The 23,965-nt window shown below is 34.4% G+C and overlaps 1 protein-coding gene across 1 annotated transcript in view; it reads left to right on the top strand.

Moving 5' to 3' along the window:
• CSMD1 (CUB and Sushi multiple domains 1) overlaps nt 1-23,965 on the top strand; it is a 1,233,014-nt gene that overhangs the window by 971,810 nt on the left and 237,239 nt on the right. The window contains exons 24-26 of the mRNA XM_069805938.1: nt 11,917-12,108; nt 16,544-16,670; nt 19,687-19,889. Coding sequence (XP_069662039.1) covers nt 11,917-12,108; nt 16,544-16,670; nt 19,687-19,889 — 522 coding nt within the window. The remainder of the gene's footprint in view (nt 1-11,916; nt 12,109-16,543; nt 16,671-19,686; nt 19,890-23,965) is intronic.

Here is a 23,965-nt window from a genome sequence, read left to right as displayed (position 1 = left end):
TGAGGAAATAAGCGCCAGACTTAAAGAGGAGGGAAGAAGAGAGAAGGAAGGGAGCAGATGGGAACCTCTCATGTTTCCATGTCTGCAGCTTGGAATAAGAGAAGCCGCAGTACCAAACCAAGAAGACTTGAAGAGAAGTGCAGCAGGCAAGAACAGCATCATGGGGTATCAGGAAAGATGATGTTTGAGACAAAAAGACTAGAATACACATTTGAGAGGAGGAGAGCAAGACAAGCTCTCCAAGGAACTTTGGAACCGTATGGAGTGGAGGACTGAGACTTCATTGGTAAGAAGGTTGCAAGAATGAAACTGGGAAGAGGAAGAATCACAAAAAATAGAACAGTAGTGGCATGCTGTGGTAGGAGTATAGGCTGAATAGTCCATGATTATTAAACTGTGTTCTCCAAAAACGCTGGGGGTGAAAGTCAGGCTTCTGTTTGAACTAAAACATGTGTATTGCAAACATACATACATAAGATGAATAATGTTTTATCTTAAAACACTCTCTGAATGTTTCAAAAGAAAAACATTTTATTTACTTTCCAAAAGTTACATAATTTATCATCCTTAAATCACTGAATTATCCCTCTGTGCATGAGGTGAGAAAGAAGAAAGCTGTTAACTATTTCTCATTTTCAATTAAGGAAAAAAGAGATTTGAGCATGTGAAAAATGTAATAAGTTAAAGGTTATTTTGATTTGGTTCTAATAATTGTCAGTTATAACCTGTTGAAGGACTCCTGGCTTTTCTGTGTATGGGTCAGAGATTCTCATCCAATCTAAATCCATGAGATTTTCCTGTTGTATTTCACATCTATTATCAAGAAAAGAGCTGCTTTTTAAAATCTCCTGTTACAAAGTTTAAAATGGAGTTTTGTCTTGAAGGTGAGAAAGAGAGGGGCTAGCTGAGATCACCATAGATGTCCATATGCATGTGTTGTTTTACATTTATATTGAAATTCTATCTCTAGAATATGAAAGTAAGATTTTTCAGTGATGCCAATTTAGGTAGGCTTCTTAAGCGTATTTGTTTCTCATCTGCTGATGCATGCATCCTAGCTATAGTATGTGATTGAAATTTGCAAGCAGATTTCAGCTAAATTCATAATCTCAGAAGTGCTGGCCTAAAGATTATGTTACTTTAATATTAAAGAAGTGATCATAGTTGAAGCATTATTTCTGAGACCTTAGTGGGAACACAGTTTCCATGAATTTGTCAAGGCAGTGGCTTGAAGGACAGAACTTCTTTGCCACCTCAACCTGAACTTTTTCTCTCATATTTTTTAAAAAATCTCTTTCTATGAAGCCATTATAGACTTTGCCATTATATGTATATGCAGTTAGATTTACTGTGTTTTAGCTGGGATTTGTTCCAAAAGTTTGTGTTTCCTCTGCTTTTCACAAAAAGACTCCTGTTGGTTTGCAGTGAATCATTTCCTCTTTTCCAAGTTTTACATGAGTAGACAGCAGTGTTACTGACAATTTCTTCCCGCTGCTGTAATTACCAGAATTTCCCCACGAGCAAAAACTCCTGTCTGAAAGCTTAGGACACTTGAACAGAACAGCCAACATCTTACTGTTCTTTACCCTTGGCCTTCTTGCCTACTTTGGCATCATGTTGAATGAGAAACAATTATTTCCAGTTTAGGATTATTGGCTTAACCCTCTCTGTTTTGGGAAAGAGAAGCTGCAGCTCATGAATATGAGACAAGGGCAACAACCATCATTATTATCCAACTAATTGTCTTACTGATAATCAGTTCCTTAAGTCAGGTCAATGATCTGCACTTAGAAACCTAGGATTATGGACTAATCTTTCTTGCAAGCTTATTGCTGCAATTCAAATGTAAGATCTTTTAGGTGCTTCATTGTCCATTTGCTAACTGTTAAATTTATGAAAGTATGAACTGTAACAGTCTAATTTTAAAATCTGAGCAACACAAATATAAAGATACTATTCTGTTACATACTTCTCATACTGTTATACAAAAGTAAAACCTTATATAGGGTTGTGGGTTTTTTTAATGTTAGACATTTCAAGTCATTTGTGTGTGCCCCTGAGATCAAAGTTTGATCTTCAATTTCTTCTGATATTTTTCCCTTTTGTAAACTGTTGAAATGACCTCTTCTAAAATAACTCATGTAAAATACATTACACAACCATTTTTTAAATTATGAAATTAAATAGAGTTTATGAAAATGTGACTTTTCAGGAAAAAAAAAAATTCAGAATTCATTTGTAAGGATTTTAACAGTTCAGATGCAGGAATGTGACTGTTTTCTCCCCTGTCTTCATTATATGAGGAAATCGTTTACATTTCAACAGGTTTAGTTTGTTGCCCTAGAATCTAGTCATTTTTTATAACTGAAGATTACCATTAAATGGGGAACAGATTTTTCAGTTATCAAAACTATGTTTCTAATTATTTAAAACTGTAAGAAAGTTATTTAAGAACTAAATTAAGATTATTCCTTCAAAAGTTTATGCATAGTATTAAAGTCACTCTGCCAAAACTATGTGTATGTGATATATGAGCAGAATTAGGGATGCATGTAGAGCAGACTATTTGGAAGAAAGGTAGTTAAAGAAGATGAATGCTATAAACCTGTTTATTTCTATTCCTTCCACTCCCATAAACTTTCTAGGTCGGAAAAGTTGCTTAAGACAGAATGATGAAAGGTAGACAAGATTTATGTGTTCCTCATTATCTAAGTTGTTCATCACAGTGTATTTAGAACTTGACTTTCAGAAGTGTTGGGCATCAATACCGCTAGCCAGAATAATGGGTGCTATGTGTGTGTCGTTCCCCTGTCAGTGTGTGAAAGAATAAGCACAGCTGCAGATGATGGGGGTCTTTAACTTTCAGACCTGTCTGTGCCATACTGTTTTTTATAAGCTTGTACAAATCTTTTTCCATGTTTCAATCTGTCCTTTATGTTCACAGTGACTTGATTACTCTGACTGAGTAGTCTAGAAAAGACTGTGAGGAAATTAATACGTTTGTAACTCCTGAAGCATTTGGTAGGTGTTAAGCCAAAGTACCTTGCACTAAATAACACAAGAAAAAAATGTGTTCATGTCATTTCTTCTTTCCTTCTCCCCCCCAAAAAAGGTCAGACCAGTGCTCTTCTCACAAGTAACCTACAGAATATTTTAAAGTACTTACTGTATCAGTCATTTCCCCACTGTTTATAAAAGGGGCTTAGCCATGGAGTGTTCTTGAAGATACCTCTCCACAGACACTTGAAATTAGAGTTCTTAAACTCACAAGGAATCCCACCTTTAATCCCTGATTCTCTTATATTGAGTATAAATTATAATTAATTATTCATTTGGTTGCTGATTGCAAAGCTTACTTGTATGCTTTCTATATATGCAGAGTAATCATCTTGATGCAGGCACACGTATTTGCATATCTATCTCTTGCAAGTATTGTTATTTATTAAAAGTATTTTCTTTCAATAAAAACATCACATACAAAATCTGTCTTCTACTACCTGTTTACATGTATTTAACTTCTTAAAATTCTATTTTCTTTCTTTTATATGTGTGGATGTTATTGGTGAAAAGGGGAGAACAGGAATTTTGAATAGGACATATGGACATAAAGGAGTGGTTTTGAAATTGGTGTGGGGAGGCCTTAAAACTTTTTCTAATATACTTATTATAGAAGAAAATTACAGAAAATAGTTCTCTTTTTCATTTTATGCTCAAAGGACCTATTACTGACAACATGTATTAACATCACTATTTTATGTTTTACATGTTTACATAAATTTTCTTACATATTGCTTATGTCAAGAAAAAGTGCTGAAACTCCTATTAGAAAGTATTGTCCAGTGAATGACTGTCTCATCAGTATAGTCAAACATGAATTGCCAATAGATTGCAAAGCTTTTGAGAAATCGAATGCATACCTCTCAATTTCCAATGGATACAAAGCAGCAGGTATCACTACTTGCTGTGAACTCATTCTGCTGTACAAGCATGTAGAAATGTATGATTTTATTTGAAAAACATGGCTCCTTTGGTCTTTTTCAGATGTTCTGTGTTAGAATGTAAAATATTCAATCACCAAGACAAAAATATTTCAGCCTTTCTTACAAAACCTTTACGGATCCAAAACAGAGAAGTCTGGAGCTAATTTTGTCTGAGTGCATACAGTCTATGCTCATTTGTCATCCTAGCCTCTTTGAAAGTTCATGCAAGTTCCTGAAACCTCACTATAGCCACAATATCCAAACACTTTTCTTTCTATAGACTTTTCTATCATTCCAATTAGGTAGAGATTTTGTAATTGGCACGTTTTCCAGTACACAATATAGACTTTTTTCCTCTTACAACTGTGAGTTTCAATAGCACATAAATGGTTCCAAGACAGAATGAAAATGCCAGGAACTCTCATTTTGAATTGCATTGATTTAATTAAATAGATTATGTTATGGATGTTTAAGATGTAACAACTGCAGAATGAGTATTTGTTGACATTTACATGCATTTAGAAATCCATTATAGACTCTGAACATTAACTCAAGTACCATTTCATACTTTTAATTAGTCTTTGGTAGTTCAAAAATGATTCTGTGTAAAACATATAGACTATGTTTATGAGCTTAAATTACTTGAGATTTAGATAACACTAACAGAGTTCTTGATGTTTCCAATGTTTTCACATTACCTTACTTTTTTAATATTAAAACATCTGCTAATATTTCCATGTGTGTACTGAAATAGGATTTATATATGCCTTTGCTCTTCTATTTTTGGAGTCATCCCAAAATATTTTGCCACATCACATTCAGAAGCTGAAGATAGATTATACATAATTCATGAGCTCTGTCTTCCATGGCAAGTAGAAATGAAAACACAACATTACCTTTTTGCTGAGCAGGGCCCACCTAGTCTATACTTAGAGTATAGTAAGTTATATAATTATTGAAGATTATTAAATGCTATTTGGAGTCCCATGGGGTGTGCTTTTAATCCTTTAGTGCTTAATATATGAGCTGCAAAAACTTCTTTTCATTCAGGACAATTAACCCCTCATGGCTTTTCTTGTGAAGTTTTTCTAGGGATTAGTGGTATTGCTGTTTTAATAGTATTTCCCCATCTGTAACAACCAGTAATATTAATAGGAAATTATATGAGTATAAACTTAATCATCTAAGCTGAGATCATTGATAGTGTTGATGTACACCTATATGCTATACATTATGTTTTCAGGACCTGTTCTTTTTTAGATTAGACATTTAAAGTTTTGCAAATACCCCAGCTGGCATTTATTTTAAAATGTCTTTACAGTTTTTTCTGGTGGGCTTTCTATTTAGAGTTCATACTACAAAACTCCAGAGTCCACAGAAGTTACAACACAGGGTCATGCTTTTTTGAATTTAGAAGAAGAAATTTCCTGCAAATTCTTTCTTTTTTTTTTTTTTTTTCTTTTTTTTCTTCTTTCAGCTTGGTGGTTACAGTATTCCTTTACTTGGTGGTTACAGTGTTCTGGGATCATATCTGAGGCCAAGGTTCCATGATGATTAAGAATGAATCTGTACAGCATCAGAACACCCAGCAGTGCAAATCTGATCTGAATCTGGCAGGAACACATGACTGAATTCCTGTAAAATTAACTATAGCATACAGAAGGAAACTTATGAGCATTTTGTGCTTTTATGCCAGTTTTATATATGGTTTGGCATAAAGTCAGAATGGCATTGACAAACAATAATTCAACATAAAGCTTGTAAATAAAGTTAAACTGTCAAAAACCATTGGAACAAATTTGCACCATGGGACCACAGTATTAAGGCCTGTGATGTTACATTTTACTTTACTGTCAGTTCAATTACTTCCTTTTTTTTTTTAAACTATTCTCTTCCATCTCCATGGGTAAAGTTTTAATTGCCATAGTATACTTTGTGCCAAAGCATGAACAAGATTTACTAAGCCAAAAAGAAAAAAAAGGAAGGAATAAAGCTCTGCAGCCTAATTTCTTGGGTGCTCAAAGGAGAGCTGTATTCTGGACCCTAGTAACAGTGTGCTTGTATATTCTACTAAGACAGACATAATGTAACATGCCTCAGCATTCCTTTGTGTAGGAAGTAACATTTGGATGAGTATCATAGCTCGTGATTCAAAGTGTCTTTGTTGCTTTTGTCCACTTTCTAGACCAGGAACTCTAACTTTTTTTTTTCTCATAATCTTCATAGAAGTCTTAGTGTTATTTAGTGAACTCAAGGTTAGAGTTTCCAAGTAGGGACCAAATACTTAAAGGTTGGTAATGCAGACCTTTTAGGTGCTTACTTTTTTGTGTGTCTGGCTTTAGGAGAATGATTATTTCAAAATACCGTAGGACTTTTTCTAGAAATAGGTGTAGGAAATTACTTATATTAGATTACGTATTTTTCATATAGTCACTGTAGGTTTACATGCACTGTAAATGCACATATATTTATATATGGTAAGTAAACTATATTCTTCCTTTCAAAATAGGTGAAGAGAACATTTGCAGATATTTCAGAACTTCATCAGCTTCTGTTGAAAGTACACTGTACTACATAGAATCCCTGAGAATTTCCCTTGGGGATACAAAATGAACACTCGCTTCTTCTACCTTTGTATTCAAGACAGGTTTTGGAGGGTACAAATGAGCTGAATGGAAAGGTGTGCTCCAGGGATGCACTTAGCATAATCCACCTACTAATGGACACAAAAGCTAGTCCAAAGTAAAAACACTTTAGTACAGATAATCATGTCCTCAGCTTCATTGTTTCACTGCCCACATTTGCTTCTACTGTACTGCAGGACTTACTGATGTAGATAGAACCACAGCACCCATCATAATTAAAATGAGTTGAAAGAAGTTGTAATTAATAGTCTACATACATTACAGACACATCAATAATTTTTACCCTGACAACTGGTATTTCTACACTCCTGATTATTTATATCAGATATGACAGAACAAATCATGTTGGATAAATAGTGTCAGGAGGTGATAGCCAATCATCAAGATGTATTCTGGCTGTTTTGGTTTTAATTTAACTGGCTTTTATCTATTCATTGTTCTGATAATCCTATGATGAAACACAGGAATAAGATAACTGGTAGCAATTTACCAGTACAATAATCTTTCTCAGCAGTAAGAATATTGGCAGAATTTCTCAGACTGCTGGCTCATTTCAGTGTCAGGTAAACCTGAGTACTGTGGGCTGTATGAAGCTCATAACCATATTTCCCCACTGCGAAAGTTCACAGCATCTACTTTAACACTACAGTTCTGTTGCAACATTTTAACAATGAGATTTCACAACAATATGGTCCTTTATGACAAATTACACCAAATGTACAAGAGCATCAGGGAAAAAGGGAATGGAAAGTTCTATTTTTTGTGTATGATAGGAAAGGGAAGAAATTGGATAAGAAGAGCTGGAAAGGCAGCTTGCATGTGAAATACCCCAATTTTTAATAGGCCTACTGACAGAGATAGTCTTGCTCATGGAAAAGTGTAGTGAATGTGCAGCCACAAATTTTGTACTGTCATATATTTTTTTTCTAGAGTATTCAAACTATCATTTTAAAAGTTTGGCATAAAAGCCAACAATTGGTTTGTTGGATGTCCTTGCAGGGAATATTCTATTTTTCAGATACAGTAAACAATAATACTTTTTATTTTGTCATACTGAATGTTTGACTTAATGTTTTTTCTAGGTATAATATTGTGCAAACAACCCTAAAAATTGAGACTACCACTGGACTTTTCCTGAATTAGCAATAATTAGAAGAAATTAAAATCAGTATTAATTTTCCAAGGTGGTCTTTTGATAGAAATATCTGAATAATCTAAACAAAACAGCAAATACTGAAGGGTTTAGTGTCTCAAGGATATTTAACTTTATATTTTTGCTTCCAGTTGGATATTTTTATTTGCATGTTATTTTTTTCTGTATCATGTGTTAAATAGGAAATTGAATTCTGATACCCAAGACAGTGAGTGGTTATGTTCTCTACAATCAGCTTGTCTAACACTTTAGCCCAAATAAAAATTTGATTAGATTTGAGTTTAAAACAGATTGATAAAAAATCTTAACTCCTCTATTGACATAAGTGGTCCCACAGAGTGTCAAAAGTAAGATTTTAAAAAAGCAATATATTTCTGTAAGGGACTTCATGTCCTCTGACACATGCACTGGCTGAGAAATTCCTATATGTACTGCTGTGTATTCAGATGCACTGTCTTTACCAAAGCTGTTATTTCTGACATATAAGTTGCAGAGGTATTTTGTCATTTACAGATACAGAAATACAGTTCAGAGAGTATTTGTAGAGTATGAGGCTCTTGAAGAAGCAGGCAATTCACCTTGGAATAGCGCTATTGACAAGTGAAAAAGTCTTTCCACATTTGGAGAATGATGGCGCAAGAACTGTAAAAGTATGCTAGATTTAGAGACACTTAATCTACATTTATGATATTTACGTTAAAAGAGTAAATGGACAAAATCTTTAAGTTTCATGTGATTGAGCTAGACCAGTCTGAGGTGGAGGAGAGGAAGAGACAGTAACTAACTAATTTATTCTTCTGTTATTGCAACATTAATTGAATTTTATGTTATATACAGAAGTTCTAGGCAAACTTTATTTATTTATTAATTTATTAGTAGTATTTAATTTCTTTATAAACATACACCTACACAAACTTTTGTAATGAAAATCAATGTATTTTAACATGTGGATGCTATGATATACACACACTACATATTTAGCAATATAACAGAAGTAATTTCAAAACTATGTTATTCAAATTAATGGCAAAGGCTAGTAAACCATTTTACACAATGGATAGTTTAGGCTTAAAATAAACAAAACCCAACAATTCTTTTTTTTTTCCCCTAAATGCCAAATCTCAATATACCTTTTGAATTAATTTCTGTCTTCAGAAAAATTGGTTTTATAATAAAGTCTTTCTATAAGAGCCCCAATAATTTTTTATGTTAATAAGTAATATCAAGATCATTTCACTTATTGATTAATTTCATATCTTCATATCAGATGATATTTAATGATAGTATTCTAATGTAGTAGTACAGTGAATTTCAGCCCGTGATCTGTGGGGCCTCATGGACTTCTGCCACAGAGTCTGTAAATGTAATCAAAAAAAAGCAAGCTTATTCTCAATAGAGATAGACTTTTATAGAACTGTAGCTCACTTTGGAGAACTTGTAGCTGTCTACAAAGGAAAGGAGGTGGAAAACCTCTATGTTAGTGGATACTTAAAGGTATAAGTGACTTAAAATAATGATGTGAAATATTAATAACCTAAAGGAAAAACAGATCTATTGTGCTACTCAGTCCCATTTCAAAGCAAGAATAGGAAAAGTGCAGACAGGCTATGGTAGACTTCTATCAAACATTTAAAGCTTGTGGCAGAATCTCTTTAACTCTTCACATCAGTGAGGTTTCAAGAGTCCTCAGGGATCATTACTGCAGTTGAGGAGAAATGGAATAGTGTATCCGGCATGCATACTGTGCAAACAGATTGGAAAAAGATAAACATACTAAACTTGTTTTTGTACCATTCAGGAAGCCCTTATTCTGATGAATGAGGAGATCTAGTGCCTTTTATAGACACATCATGCTACAGAAGCAGCACCACAAAAAGGAGAGAAGAGAAGAAATAAGATTCTCTGGCATTGCATCATATATATTTACTCATTTGTGCAAAACTGAATGCTATGTAGAACACATGAAATGATAGCAAGTCAGGACGATAATTTTATCCCAGTCTTGACACCTTCTGCAGTTAAGATGGCTAAATAGCAGACTAGAAGAGCTTGTTTGTCTAAAAGTTTATTTCATTTCACCCCAATTTGTCTGTTGGTCTTACAAAAGATACTACCTCTCCCTGACAACCTTTTCTTCTTTATGTGGTAGAAGGTAGTGGAGAATCGGTCTCTCGTGTAGCTTTCTAACTATATATCAGTCTTACGGAAAGTTTATTTCACCACATACAAATAGATTCTTTAATCACGGAAACTTCATCTGTCAATCACATGCCACTACCAATAATAACCAAATGCTGCACCTACTAAAGGATGGGAAAGTATCTAAAAGCAGGTGGCAGAGAAATAGTGTTACGCTGGCTCATGCTGTCAAATCAGCTTTAAAATATCATCACATTATCTATCACACAACTTATATTTTCAGGGTTTAAAATAAATGTCTTTGTATGTTTAATAAGGAGATTAAAATAATGAAATATAGCTATTTCTTGTGAACCTCAGCTCATCTGAATGACCTAATCATCTTGGCTCTTTTTATAGTTAATGAAGAGAAATAGACCTTTTTAGAATTGCATAGTTCATCCAATCTATTTTAGGTATCTACTTTAGGATGACATTAATCATACCTCATATGTTACAATTAACTCTAAAAGACAGGCAACTGGTTTAGGTATGGCTGTTTATATGATCAATGCTGAGAGCTAGTTAAAATGAATGCTACACTTTTTGTCTGGAAACTGAGAGTGTTTGCTTGTTTCTTTTTTGTCAACAAAGGCATTTTGTGTTTTCAGAGGAGTCAGTTGTTGGACAACTTTAGCATCTGTACAGGAAGAAAAGCAAGGTATTCGACTCCTTGCCATTTTTTCAGATGAGGTTGATAACAGCGCCAGGAGAAAGGCAATGAGAAAAACATGATACCAATTCTAGTTTGTCCATTTGTAAAATAATGAAAGGTTGTCTATGGTTATGTTATTTACCATAATGATGCCTGATTTTCTCCTAATTAGTGAAGGACCTCATAGAATCATAGAATGGTTTGGGTTGGAAGGGACCTTAAAGATTGTCTAGTTCCAACCCCCCTGCCATGGGCAGGGACACCTTCCACTAGACCAGGTTGCTCAAAGCCCCATCCAACCTGGCCTTGAACACTTCCAGGGATGGGGCATCCACAACCTCTCTGGTGAACCTTATGTAGAGAATGAGCTGAAAACAGCAAACTGAAGGGAAGACCAGCAGCCTGATTCAGAACCGCTTAATGAAGCTGTACAGTAAAACAAAGACAGCAAAATGGAAATAATTTGTAGAGTCAGAATTACTTCCTTGGGCTGGGGACATGGCAGTAATAAAGGAAGAATCCACAAAGAATAATCTGGAATTGAGAAAGATGAATCTGGAACCACTCTTTATATTTCTCCAAGAACTGCACCTTGAGGCAAAAGGAGAGATTTAGAATGCATCTTTACATTTTAGCTATGCTATATGGAGAAAATGCAGAGGAAAGGGTAAAATATGGAAAGAGTTGTAGCTGCTCAGAGTAGAACTGCTCATTCAAAGGAGCACAGAAGGAGCTGTTTATCCCATTCAGCATGTTAATAGGCCAAAAAGGGGAATGCTAATTAAAAATGAGTGTAAGTATATTTCTTCATTTCAGCAGAGAAGAAACTGAAGCCATGCTATCTTGACACTAGGATGGATGAAATAACCTTTATATTTTCTTCCTGAGTTACCACTATGGTCTGCTGACTTTGTTATAGAGATTAGATGAGGAAGTGAAGCTCACACTTCGTGCCAAATACAGGGGCAAATACTTCCATTCCTCTGAATAAAAAAGAATGAAAGAATAGAAGTGGTATAAACTAATAAATTGCTTACTAATCTCTTCTAGGATAGTGTAGATAATATGCTTTGTTCAATAAACTAATGCCATAATCAAATATCAAATGAATAATTAGTTCTTGGTGTTTCAGTTTCTGATCTACCCAAATTATATATAATTTATCTTTGGTCACTGTGGATACATTTAATTTAATTGAATCATGAGAATATAATTTGCATCAAGATCAGATTCATTGGCATTATATTTTGTTTGATATCATATCTCTGTGTCTTTTTTTTCTTCTTTTCCCATTTCTGTTTGCAGGTTTTGACCTAGTGAAGTGTGAAGATCCTGGCATACCAAATTATGGCTACAAGATCCGAGATGAAGGACATTTTATAGACACTGTCATTTTATACAGCTGTAATCCTGGCTATACAATGCATGGTAGTAGTATTATGACCTGCTTAAGTGGAGATCGAAGAGTTTGGGACAAACCTTTGCCTGCTTGCATAGGTAATACGGATTGTGACAATGAAAGAATTAAGTCTGGTGTTTCAAGAAAAAAACAAATATTCTGTCTTTCTGTACTTTGTGATATGATAATAGTGTAAACACATTTTAAATTTCAAGTAAAGATTTTATGTGGACATCCACATATAACTTCTCTGAAGTAGATGGCTGGCTATTAATGGCTACAAAACTGCTGGGAAACACTTTTTTCTGTAGGGCAGCCTTTGATGAAAGACTAGGTCTTTGGTTCTGATGATATCCTGGGTCATCAAGTCTGAAATGCTGTCACAGGCAGTATTATCTAAACACTTCAGAAGCTAAGCAAGCCTGATCATAAAGCAAATAAAGATTTTTTTCACCTTACCTGTTTTCATCAGAAATTATTTCAGCATCTCATTCCTATGAAGCTAATTTCTAATTTTCATCCTACATTGGTGGATTGTTTTATCTGCATGCTCTTGAGTCACTGTTGCCATGCTAGGATACCCCATCTCTCAGACGCTTGAGGTAGACCTTTTCTTTAAATGTCATGTGTTCAAGTGTCTAAAACTGTGTTTCATTACAACCAACATAAATGCTAAATAGAGACATACTAGGTGAGATGCATAAAAGAACTGAACACCAGTATAGCTATTGCCCATTGTACCTTTGCTAGGCAGTTTCTCTCCTCCAGTTTTGCTTCCTAGTCCAGCAATTACCAGTGACTTCCTGAGTTCAAGTTTCACATGGACTTCCCATGAGCCCTTGCAAAAGTCTGTCTTTCTAGGTGTCTTCTGTTGCTTAGTGTTTGCCTCTGCTGCCTGCTACAGGCAGGCCCCCAGCTGCTTTCAGCACTCACCTGACCTGCAGGATCCTTGCTTGTTGCTTCTCTCCCATATTGGGTGCTACATTCTCCATTCCAGGAGCTGCTTCATGCTGAACACATTCACAGACCTGCAGTCTACAAAGGAGCAAGCTCTCTTCCTTTCAAAAGTTCAGCTTACCCAGAGGGTAAGTGCCAGAAAAACATCAGTGAACAGCATTTCTGCTGTCTTAGTAGAGGTGTTATTTTTCTCACTTGATTCTAGAATTGTATCTGTAAGTTTTCTTATATATATATATGACAGGTCAAAACAACTCTTTCCAGTTTTGATTTAAAGACTTTTCCAGCCTCTTTATATATGCAAGTCCTCGAGCTCTTCAGTTAAATTGGCTAGCTTCCTTTTCCTTTAAGTTTGTCCTTTAGTAGAGAAGAGCCATAATTAGTCCTACCTTTGCCTATCTCCCCATTTAATTTAAATGAAGTCATTACTCTAAGGTCATTTTCTGTAATATTTTCTTGTGCCTGTGTTCACTACCAAGTAAGTATTTGAATCAATTCTAAAATACTTGTTGGTTTCAAGTATATTAGATGAATAAATCCATCCATCTACCTATTTCCTTTTCTTAGTAGGATGATTTGTCCTCTAATCTAATAGGGATGTTAAAATCTCAACCATATAGTATTTAAAAAAAATGAATAAAAAAAAAATCGTGTATTCCAGTCCGACCTGGAGGAAGATAGGGAAACCAGGATCAAGTGAATCTAAAGAAAATTCCCATCTTTGCTCCTGTAGAACATCTTTCGTAACCCTTCTCCAAAATATTTTTGACCAATATGTATGGTTTTTTATGCTGACTTTATTTAGTTTACTGCATCACTACTATGTAATGCTCCCTCCGCTCCCATATTTCTACCTGTATTTCCAGTTTTCTTGATAACAGTATACTTTTAAGCTTCTATATTCCACTTATGATTGCTACTCTATTTTTTTTTATTATACTTTGATTTTGTACCTTTCATTACTAGATTTGGTTTCTGCATTTTGTTGCTAAGCTTTTGAAATCACTTGTACCAAAATCTCTTATTTCTTGAAGATCTCACTTCATCTCTAAGTGGAATTATGTCCCGATATCAATAGAATGGTCAATTTTCTTTTAGTATCCTGACACAGATTTTGTTCTTGCTCTCTGTTCAACTACAAAGCTGTCTTTCTATGTACCCTTATCTCTTTACATATCTTTTTATTTGCTGTGCTTGTTCCTATCTTTAAAATCAGATTTGGGGATTGCATCAGTTTTGTATAATCTCCCTCTTCCTGTTCCTCAATTTAAAACTCTTCTGAAACATTAATTAGCTCCCCAAGAAGTCAAATGTTCACCATTCTCTCTGAAAATCTTCTAAAGGTGAATCTTCCTAAATAGCCTTTAACAAACAGCCTGTTACCTTCATTAAATTTTTATGTTTTTTTCTACTGTTCTGTGCACAGGAAAACTTGTCATGAAGATCCCTGAAAACTCAGTTAACCATCTACAGATCATTTCATACTCTTTTTTCCCCCCCTCCAGTGTTATTTATATAATCTTATCTTTCTTCAGTTTTCTCTTATGCTATCAGTTTTATTTTTTCTACTCTGATGTGACTAGCTTCCTTTTCTTCCTTTTTCTTAAGTTATCATGAACTTCCAAGTATCACTTTCTTTCTTAGACACATTTTCTTAATATCCTCCTGTTTGTGGAGACCTATTCTTTTTTGCTTGTTGTGTTTTAGATCAGCATTTGGTATTTGTTGTTCTCTCCAGTGACATTTACATTCATTGTTGTCTTTACAATCATTTCAATCTAATGCACAAAAAATTTCAAGCCCATACATAGACATATTCCACATATTCTACACCTAGTCATTTTTAAGTGATATACTGCTATATTGGTCTTAGCCTTAGTGTTTATTTTTTCTATGTTCTAAGCCTTAATGAAGAAAATCAATGAATTCCTGTAATTCCTTCTCTAGAAGATTATAGAACGTGTTTGAACATGTCATTTCTATTAGTTATAGTCTAGTTATTTACTTTATATAGTACATTCTTTGAGGTGGTGATTTTACAGCGTGCTCATTCCTACATATTGAAAACCAAACTTCTTGGATTTTTTGTTATGATCACTTTTGAAAGTTTATTTTTGATCTGCTCCTAAAATGGATATATTTTTTTTTTAAATTTATGAACTATATAATGCATCATCCCAAATTTTATCATGTAGTCTGTTTCTAAATGAGTCTTCTCAAAATTCTAAAACAAATCTGTCAATTAATTTAAATACTTTGGGTTTCACTGAGTTATCTTGAGTTCTTTGGTAAATATAGTACTGTATAAGTTTCTTTATCTGTAGTTACCACAGTGATTATTGCATTCTGAACTTTCTCGTATAATGAAAATTAACTGAAATCTTGGGCAAAGGTTACCTTTGAAGAAATTATGTACTAAAGCAGCTTTCTGCTGTGGTTCCATAAATAATATGTAGTGTTTTGAGTGATCAAACCAGCAGGATAGGTAAGTAAATCAGTCACCTTGTTTCCTCTACTGTTATCTTCCTTCCTGGTAACAGTTTGGTTGTCAGCAGTGACTTCATGGCATGCGTAAGATTTGTTAGGAGTGTTGCTGATAGATTACTTGGTCCAACTGCCATGGTTCTTTCATCATCTGTGTCTTACACTATGCTACGCTTGCTGGACAGCTGTGCTTGAAGAGTTCCCCATGGTAGCATTTTTTAATACCACTACTTGTAAGGCAATACTGTAAATGAAGTAGGAATTCAGGTGCATCACTTAACTGAAGAGTTACTGATCCTTTTTTGGTTCGGTGGCACCTGACTGTTACACAGTTCCGGTTTCATCAGGGTGCACCTTTATACTGGCCAGACAACAGCATGATGCTCTAAACAAGCAATGTAAGAATCATTTGATTCTGGATGCTTAGTACTGCAGTTGGTCTCTCGACAAATTTAAGATAGCATTAATAATAAAAATGTTTTAAAGCAGACACTGCATACTTTCAAATCATAGTTTTCTGATTTACTCTCTCACTTTGTAGACATATGGCATTTAAATTTTTAAATACTAAAGGAAATTACTAGGCAATACCTAACTGCTTTTTGATGTACTTAAACTTGAAGTTCTACAGAAGTATCTTGAAAGCATTAAACTAAAGGCATTTTGACATTAGAACAACAGAGAAGGTGATTTTAATGACAAAACCCAATGCTGTAAAGTCTGAATTTGAGCATTCAGTGTTACTTAGAAAAGCCAAACATGTTAGATGGCAAATTTCTGAAGCATTTTTGCTCTCTTGCTGATGCTAAAATTGTGCTTTTGTAATCTCAGTTCATATTGAACTACTCCTGTTGGTAAAATAACATAATCAAAGAAGTATGGTTTCTTGCTTTATAACAAGGTAGAAATGAGGTCATTATATGTGCATTTTTAACTCCTGTACGTGTCCTGGTTTGTATGTATGTGTACTACTTCAGAGATATTAGATCATTCTGTTACCTTTTCAGAAGACAGATGTGGAATGGACAGAAAATGGAAGTGCAAAATACTATGGTCTTGTTAAAATAAATGTAATCCTTCTTTACTTTGTAGCTGAGTGTGGTGGTCGAATTCATGCTGCTACATCGGGGCGCATTTTGTCCCCTGGTTACCCAGCACCATATGACAACAATCTTCATTGCACTTGGATTATCGAAGCAGATCCAGGAAAGACAATAAGGTACATGCTTAATTTCAATATTTATTGTTTACTTCAGTATTTTATAATTTATAGTCTATGCCTTACATTCTCACACTCCTCTACACAATTTTTTGTTTATTAACTCCTTCTTACATTAATAAAGTTGATGCTTGTCATGGTGGCATTTATGAGTGCCATTTCTCTAGGGAACCTGGGTATCTAAATTGTGTAGGGGACATCTAGGCACCTAATTCAGAACTGTGCATTCCATTAGATAATACGGCCTATAAATCTTCAGTGTGGTAGAGTGGTGCACTGCTATGCCTTTTTCTAGCTGTAAACAAGCTAAAGTGCCAAGCTGTTGTGGTGGGTTCACCTTGACTGGATGGCAGGTGCCCACTAAGCCGCTCTATCACTCCCCTCCTCAGCAGGACAGGGAGGGGAGGAAATAAGATTGAAAAAACCCTCGTGGGTCAAGATAAAGGCAATTTAATAAAGCAAAAGCAAAGGCCACGCATGGAAGCGAAGGAAAACAAAAGATTTATTCTCTACTTCCCATCAGCGGGTGATGTCCAGCCACTTCCTGTGAAGTAGGGCTTCAGTGTGCGTAGTGGTTGCTCCGGAAGACAAACATCGTAATAACGCATGCCTCCCGTCCTCCTCCTTTCTCTTAGCTTTTACTGCTAAGCAGATGTCATATGGTCTGGACTATCCCTTTGGCCAGTTTGGGTCAGCTGTCCTGGCTGTGTCCCCTCCTCTCAGCCTACTGGTGAGGGGGATGTTGGAGAGACAGCCTTGATGCTGTGCGAGCACTGCTCGGCAGCAGCCAAAACACCTTTCTAGCTACCAGTACAGAGCACAGCACGACGAGGGGTGCTATGGGGAGAATGAACTCCATCTCAGCCAGACCCAATACAGCTGTCAATAGCACCTTGAGTCACTGTAATGCCATTCTTCTATATTTTACTGTCACATTCAATGTAATAATGTGTTTTAAATCAAATATAATTATTCAACACTATTTCTTAAATACATTACCTCAAGCAGCTGTAAAGGTCTTGAGTCTGTCAGGAGCGCTTAGACATCAGGCATCTTGGACCGTGATGGGTATCTGTTAGGAACTGTCTTTTTGTCATGAATGCTTTGATCTGGTGAGGATTTGACAATGAACAGCAGCAGCAGAGAAGATTAGTGCTATAAAGCTTTATATACAACTCTGCAGGGTCTTCATTTTCTATTCCTGCTCTCTTCCATTATATCATTATTAACATATATAACATTTTGAATTATGTAAGTATCAGACTTTTCCCCCATAATCATTTGAATAATAAGACCAGCAACATCTCAGAAGACGTTGGAAACAATCAAATTTGAGGAAAATGATGAGATTTTAATAATAAGTGTGTACAGGACTGAGAGAATGCTTTATAGATAAGGACTGGAAGATTTCTCCACATAGAGTAGGCAGCATAACAGAAAAGGTAAGAAATTAGAAGAATGCAGAAAATGAGGAAGACACCACTGGTGACTACCACGAAATAAAGGTGCATGCCAAGAACTGAATGATGGAATCTAGAGCTTTTATTTCTATAATGATTTATGGAAGGATGATGGAAGGATTCAAGAACTCAGGCAGAAGGAAATTAGTAATACAATAAGAACTTTTAGAACAGTTTTTCCTCATCAGTTTGACATACTGACAAGAAAGACTATCATACTTTGCTGTTGTTGAATAGCTAAGTGAAGGAATACCAATATTTAAAGACTCTTTCAGCTCAGTTTTGCTGCAGTAACATACAGGTTCAAAAACTTTGAAATGACAAGTTCTATTCAATATTCAATCTAGTTTGTCCACTCCGAACAGGAAGTTGCTGTGAAAGCAAGAATGTAACAAAAACATTTAACTTCTAATCAAGATAGATAATCTTAATTTCTGTAATTTTAAAATAATTTATTGGTACTAATATGTTTAATGATATGCAACAGACATTAGTTTTATACTCTAGTGACAGAAGTATGTGATTTCCAGTTAATGTGTTACTTCAGAATATTAGCTATTTATTTATTTAGAGCAAAAAGTTAGCAAATGGTAAGCTGTTTCATTATTCAGTTTATGTGGACAATAGTTTTAACTGATCACTTAAATGAAAATTACTACTTTTTAAAATTAAACGGACAAAACAATATAAGCAAATGGCAAATTATTCACTGAGAGGTTTATTTCCTTTTTTATTTTTAGTAATCCTGTTTCACTAAGCCAAATAATGAATTCACTCCATTATAGGTGATTTCAATGCATCATTTACATTTAAATGACAATTTTCAAATTAATTATTTCCAATTAATGACAAATGTAATGAAGAAATATCAACACGCAACTATTTGAAACAAAAAAGAAGTTTTGATACTTACCTATTAGATTTCTTCAATGTTAAAAATGCAAACAGACAGCACTTGAAGTCAATGCACATATTTTGACTTCTAACATTCTTGAACACCTTTCTAAATCTAATGCTTCACCTGGAGATAAATACAGATTATTCCATTATAATACAATTTTATATTTTATGTATTTTGGCATAAGGCAAAGATAGGATAGCATGTTTTCTGATTTTGTATAGGAAAGAAAATGCCATGCTGACAGAATTTCCTGTGCTATGTATGCTGTCCAGTAGCTGCTGCTTTTTTTCAATTGCATGTAATTCAAGCCAATCCGTGTTCTTGGTATCATCATTTGAATAGAGAGGAAATCTTTGATGACATCATAGTTCTTATCCCTTAAAATATCTATCATAAAAATGTTAGCTTATAGAACAAGTACTGTATTGCCCTGTAATGGTGTTTTCTGTAATTCAGGCATTTATAGAACAGAGTAGCATCTCTCTTACAAGATCAGCTCATCCAACAGGAAAAATGGGTAACTCTGCAGGACCACCAGCCCTGCTTCAGTCCTAAACACCATCTCAAAACTAAGTACAGTTTGGGAATGATTGCATGGAGTTTTGTGTATTTGTGTGTAATGAGTAATGTGCACTGCTTTATTTTCTCTTTGCAGTCTGCATTTTATTGTTTTTGACACTGAGGTTGCTCATGACATCTTGAAGGTATGGGATGGGCCTATTGAGAGCAGCATACTTCTGAAAGAATGGAGTGGCTCAGCCCTTCCAGAGGATATTCACAGTACTTTCAACTCATTAACATTACAATTTGACAGTGATTTCTTCATCAGCAAATCAGGCTTCTCCATTCAGTTTTCAAGTATGTAAATATTTTTTCATCTTAAATACAAGAATTATATGCATTATTTATATATATTATTCTTATATACATTAACTGTTTCTCATCTTTCAACTTCCTCAGTCTTTAAAAAAAAGAGATTATATTATTTTAATTATTTTGTATATTTATGCAAATAGCTATGACTAAGGAGAATTTTTGGATTTGCTTTGAATGTTTAAGTTTTCTTATTCCTTGTTTTGTACAACAATCACATGTCTAGCATTATCTAATTAGCATTATTTAACAAGTAAAAATAGGTTCGTACATAGATAAGTTTTCTTCTGCACTGACAGTTTTAAATGTTCCTGCCAGTGCTACCTAATAATATATTATTCTGAGTTTACTCTTTATGTTGTTTGGTTTTTTTTTTCCTCACAGCTTTGGTTGCATTATGCATCATTTTTATGACCTTAACCTCTGTTAATGTTAAACTGAGGAAGACAATATATCTTACCATATTGAAATACATTTTAAAATTTACTATTTAACTAATCAAATTAATCTTTAGGTCTAAAGTGAAATCCCTTCTGTATACAGAGGAGCTGTGATTGATATTGTACAAGTGATCAATATTGTAAAACTGCGTATGTGGAGTTTTTCTATGATACTATGAGTGAAATGTTAGAGACTGAGGGTAGGACTGCAGGGAGACTGTATCATTGCCTTTCACTCAGTTGTTGCATCCTTATATATCTAGATATAATGTATGTAAGTGTATTTCTCCTCAGGAACATAGTAAAATTATGAATTAATAAAATGTGTGAGAGTAGGAGTATTATTTAAAACCTTCTCTGTCATTCAGAAGTAAAGGGCACTATTAAGCTTTCAGTCATTATTATTTGCAAGAAGAAGTATACTTTGGGAGTTTCCTGGTCTCTAAATAATGCATTTTACATTTACCCGTTTACTTCATTTTGCTTGATTTTTCTGAATGCTGTACCCCCCAAACCACAGGCTCTTTCATCAGCCCTAAGGTACCTAGTTAAAAGTATGCAAAATAAATTAAAGACAAAGAGCAGAATAAACATTTCTAGAATTTCTGACCAGTGTACTATATATATAATATGCTGCTTTTCATGTTGTTTGAAAAAAGTTAAATTTTACATTTGTGGAAATGAAGGGGTTTTTTTGCTCTGTTAGGGTTAGCAAACACATTTTATGTTGTATTATATGAAAATATTTACAAGTTTATGCACAAATTTTGAAAGGAGGAAAATGTTTAAGCAGTTAGATTTGTTAACACATTCTTTGACCTTCAGTGATACTTATAGTAAGTAGGAGACAGTTTAATGCTTTAAGGGTGAAGAACTGATTTTGTCATCTTAGTATAATATCTGATGGATGCACTCAGTGATCATGCTGGCAATTGCAGAGTATGTCTTACTGCAATTAGTGGTGAAGAACTGAATGCCTTAACTCAAGTAAAGGGAAAATGATATTAAAGTTTCATTCACCCTGCTTGACAAGTGGAATGTTTTATTAATTTTTTAATTGTAAGGAGTAAAAAATATGATTTAAGGAATATGTTAAAGTAAATGTTAAATTATTTCATCTAAAAATCAGAGCTTGGTTTATTTAGTCTTCTTGAGGCAATGGACAGACCACTGTGGCCTTGATCTGTAAAGGATTTAAACTAAGTAATCTATGGCTAAGTGAGGATCTTTGCATACTTTAGTATTCATCGTGTGTTCAAACTGTAGGCCAGTTTATAGCAAAGCTGCACAGAATATTGAAATTTCACTACTTTAGTGGTTTGTAACTCAATGAATAAAAGTCTTGAGTTGCTTGAACTTTTTTCTAGTTGCAGAAGATGTAGATGTTTTATTACAAGTTCTGTGAAGGTGACTGCTCAAGTTTCGTGTCTTTGTGTCACTAGAAGGATTTACAAGTGTTGCATTTATTAATGAGTATATTTTATTTAAATATTAATTACAGTCCAAGAAGTAAACTTCAGGTGCATAATTGCACAGGTTTGGAAAACTTTCAATAATCTGGACTTCTTAGACATGCAATTTCTGTATTGGACTATGCAATTGGGAAGAGTGTCTATGTCAGTGAATATCCACTTAAGGGATCATACAAAGGATATACACCTGAGAGTATCAGGTCAGAACAACAGCTTACAGACAAAGCATTAAAGTGCTAACTTTTAGCTGGAGAATTTGTTTCACTGTGCTGTGAATGTGCTGATTACTTTCTCTACTTTGCAGTCTAGAATGTCCTTACTGCATCTGCCTAAAAAAGAGGTGCTGTGAAAGGATAGTATGAGGTAGATCAGAAAATATCACCTATAAATTACTTACTGTTGATTGTAAATGTAATTAGAGGTATTTTTAATGGAAAAATATAGATGGCTGAAGGTTACAAAATGTTTGAACACTATTAAAAGTGCCTTGTCTTGCCCACTCAGCTCAGCAAGTAGAGCATAAGGACACGAACTGACAAGAGTGATTATGTTAATTGTAATCAGTCTAATGCTTTTCATTAAAACTTAATTACCATTTAATCATGCATAAAAGGACAAAAATGGAGTTCATTGTACAAAATTGACCTTTACTCTTGGGGTTAAATACATTTAAACTATGTATTACAAGTCAGGGATGTCGACCGACTCTTCCTGGTCATGATATTAAAAGTGAACACAAGAAGGGTATAGGCAAATTTGGTATTTGGCTTCTTAATTCCAAAGAAACAAAATTACTGGCAGCAAAAACTTCCTGCCTAAGTTAACCACAAAAAATAAGTTTTCTAACCTAGCTTAATTCTGTCCTACGTGTCTAAGGTAAATGGGATAAATTTCCCTCTGAAGTTGCCTTTTTCTTGTTATCAGCTATAGGTCTAGATGTACTAACATATGCTAAATTTCAAACCTCTGGACATCTAAGGGGAGGTGAAATGAATCCTACCTGTCTTTTTACAGGTGTCTACTTCCCTTTGATATGCCGTAAGGTATCCTGACTAATCTCCATCTGCCAGTCCAGAAGGTCACACACCCATAAGTCATTGGTCATATCTTCCAGTCTTGTGCAGATACCTTGGATATTGTAAGGCATCTCGAATGAGACTAGCCACCTATGTTGAAGCAGATCAGTCTTGCCCTGAATGTTTAATCTTCAGCTACTCTAGACTCCCGAAAGCACCTGAACCCCATGCTAGCAGATGGTCCATTGCTTTTATTGACCTGAAGCTTATTTTATTGAGAGCTTGTTTATATCTAACCATATAATTCATTTCTTGATATTTAACAAAACCAATAGAAGTGGCAGATGATAGGAACAGCACTGGCAGTTGCTAGTCACATTATCATTCTTACAGACTCAGACAGCCTTATTTTAACAATACCTAATAGTAGTTCTACCTTTACTGTCTAGCCTTTTTTCTTGAACTAAATTCTCAGCTGTTGCAACTTAAAGAGAACTGTATCCTTTTCTTAAACTAAATAATGCATTCATAGTTCCTCAGCTGGTTTCACAGATTTTGCTCCTCAAGGCTATAATGCATCAAAGGATTATTTGCACACTTAAAATAGAAAAAACATTTTTGGAAATGTCTGGCTTTTCTAGAGTCAGACCAATCTGTGATCATTTTCTATGCCTACCTCTGGTTCTATGGCATTGTTAATTTCTCCTAGTCATAGTACTCTGTAAGCATACACTTTAATTAACAATATAGCTATCTCTGCTTTCATGAGAACAGAAAGGTTATCTCTTTTTTGCTAATACAGAAGAACTGGCAAAAAGTTAATAAAGTAGCAAAGAGTTTTTTCTTAATTTCTTTGAAATATTTCTATGTTATTAGAAGAACACTCATTCTATTAAAAGCAAAGATACAAAATTAAGGCACTTCCATGGTTGGTCTAGTCCATTTTTTTTTCTGTTGTTTGCTTGCTCTCCCAATATTTTTAAAATTTGCTCTTGAAGTAAATGCAGATATAAGCAATGATGAGTAAAGATGCCTGACTAAATCTTTATCTTAACAAGTCATCAATTATGATAATAAAAATAAACAACTTATACAAACCAGTTAATTAGAACAATTATTTGGAAATTATTGTG

Source organism: Haliaeetus albicilla, chromosome 18, assembly GCF_947461875.1.
Source record: "Haliaeetus albicilla chromosome 18, bHalAlb1.1, whole genome shotgun sequence".
Lineage (NCBI taxonomy): Eukaryota > Metazoa > Chordata > Aves > Accipitriformes > Accipitridae > Haliaeetus > Haliaeetus albicilla.
Note: the sequence above shows the minus strand (reverse complement) of the source record. Positions and strands in the feature narration are given on the sequence as shown.